Source organism: Nymphaea colorata, chromosome 8, assembly GCF_008831285.2.
Source record: "Nymphaea colorata isolate Beijing-Zhang1983 chromosome 8, ASM883128v2, whole genome shotgun sequence".
In the NCBI taxonomy this organism is placed as follows: Eukaryota; Viridiplantae; Streptophyta; class Magnoliopsida; order Nymphaeales; family Nymphaeaceae; genus Nymphaea; species Nymphaea colorata.
In genome coordinates, this window is record NC_045145.1 from 12,184,886 (window position 1) to 12,186,952 (window position 2,067).

The window sequence follows — 2,067 nt, forward strand, 5'->3', positions numbered from 1 at the left end:
TGCAGCTATAAAACTCAAACACCAAGTACTTTCAAGCCTGAGATACATTAAGTTCCAGTGTTCAAACATTTCCTTGGTCACTCAATAATATTACTATTATTCAAACTCAACATCTCCAAGTTACAAAGTTTGCCAATTGAACTAGGGAACCGTCTAACTCTAGAATAGCTTAAGTCCAGATACTTTAAAAGTGCAAGTTCTCCAATGGAATTTGGAAGTCATGGATCCCACAGCCCTTCAATGACTACACCCTCAGCCACTTTACATTGATAATGCATGCAATATTAACCAAATGCCAATCAGCCAATAATGTCCGCAACTTATTTGCTGCTCCTGAGGCACCATGCATGAGCAGTTCTGGATAGTCTATGCTGAGCAGAGATAGATGTCGAGTGTGCTCAGTAGCAGAAGCATGACTATATTCCTCTCGACCTATATGTAAGGCAAGATCATGCAAAATATCATGTAGTTTCAGTTGCTTCTTTTTTTCAGTTTCTTCAATAAACATCGCTTTATCAAATCATTAATACATTGATTTGCAGTCAGTTTGGCATCAATCCCTTCGTTTTCCTCAATTAATCCTTGAGCCGACCATTGATGACCAGTTCATCCTTTCCTATCACATAATCCTTTGGATAAATGCTGCAATATACAACACAATTCCTCAAATAATGTGGCAAGTTATCGTAGCTCAATATGAGACCAGGAACAATGTCACCACATCCAAAGGATGATGATGAGGCAGACATGTTCCATTCCAAAATCCCACTATCTGCATTGACCTCCCAATCCTCTTTTTCCATACTTCTTGACTACCTTCTTTTCAATAACTTTTTTCAGGAGTTGTCTTGCCAATCCCGCCTTGACCTGTCATGGAGATAATAGAAATACCTACATGTCTATCCAGCGCACTACTCAGCGTAGCTCCATCAAACAAGAGCTTTTCGATTATGGCATTCTTATCACCCTCCCTGCCTATGGGTGGTTGTACACCACTAACAGGACCTTCACCACTCACTTTTGGTGTTGTTTTGATCGTACCTAAATCCACCATTTCCCTATCATTATTTATTTCATCAAGCCTTTGGTTGATTTTCTTGATTTCATTACCAAGGTGGTAGGGAAAAGAAACATGTTCTTTAAAGCATGAGTATAGAGTATTCCAAGGCTTTCGTACCTTTCTGTTTAATGCCGAATCCTTCTCCCTTTTGCTAAGCCCAATGTCCTGGGCATCGTAAAAGGCATCCTTGAGCTCACTCTCGATCTTTGTCGCCTTCTGAAAGCGTTCCAGCTTCCTGAGATCATCTTTTGCATTCAAAATGACCTTCACCTTCTCTTCCAACAAAATGGTTACAGCCCCCAACAAATGAGAAGTAGCTGTTTCTGCAAGTGCATTGATTACTTTTGCCATCTCATCCGTTTCTTAGCAGATGGAAGAGCAGAGAAAGAGAAGCAATTCTTACCCAATGGGAGGGAAGGACGCCAAATAAAGATCAAACTGAAAATGAGGAACCATTCAATTTCTGATCTCTGAAATAGGCAGAGGAAAATGGAGATGCTGACAACTCGAGCAACCCTCCCTGTGCTGACCCTTGCTTCAGAATTCGGGTTCTGGCTAATATTATTTGAGAATTAACGTAGAAAGCATGACTTATAAAAATTATATAAACATATATAGTTACTGAATTTATAACTAGGTGTGGTTGTGCACCTTTGAATCCAATGGAAAGTCCATATGGTCTAATCACAACAAACATAATTTAAAAAAAAAAAAAACGTGTTAAAAGCGTGACAAATATATCAGTGTCTTATGGCTGGGCCGAGTACTCGACGGAACTCCGTACTGAATCTGATTGGCTTCCAATTTGGTCCCAAAAAACCAGTTTATCTGATAACCTAACAGGTCGGTCTGAGTCGATTTGATGGGGTTCGGCTCGGTTTGGTATGTTATTTAATATAATTTTTATTTGAATAATAATAAATAATTTATTATTAAAAATATATTTTATATTAAAAAAATTATTTTACATTTAAAAAATAATATGTTTTTTATTTTAATCGAACGAA

The 2,067-nt window shown here is 38.0% G+C and overlaps 1 protein-coding gene across 1 annotated transcript; it reads right to left on the reverse strand.

The window, feature by feature from the left end:
• Positions 1–823: 823 nt before the first annotated feature.
• LOC126410334 (uncharacterized) lies at positions 824–1,411 on the reverse strand. Its single transcript, XM_050079351.1, has one exon. The coding sequence runs from the start codon at positions 1,409–1,411 to the stop codon at positions 824–826; it is 588 nt and encodes a 195-aa protein (XP_049935308.1).
• Positions 1,412–2,067: the final 656 nt, after the last annotated feature.

Bases quoted from the DNA above. Each gene is read 5' to 3' on its own strand.
- LOC126410334 (XM_050079351.1), bottom strand. From the start codon at position 1,411: ATGGCAAAAGTAATCAATGCACTTGCAGAAACAGCTACTTCTCATTTG.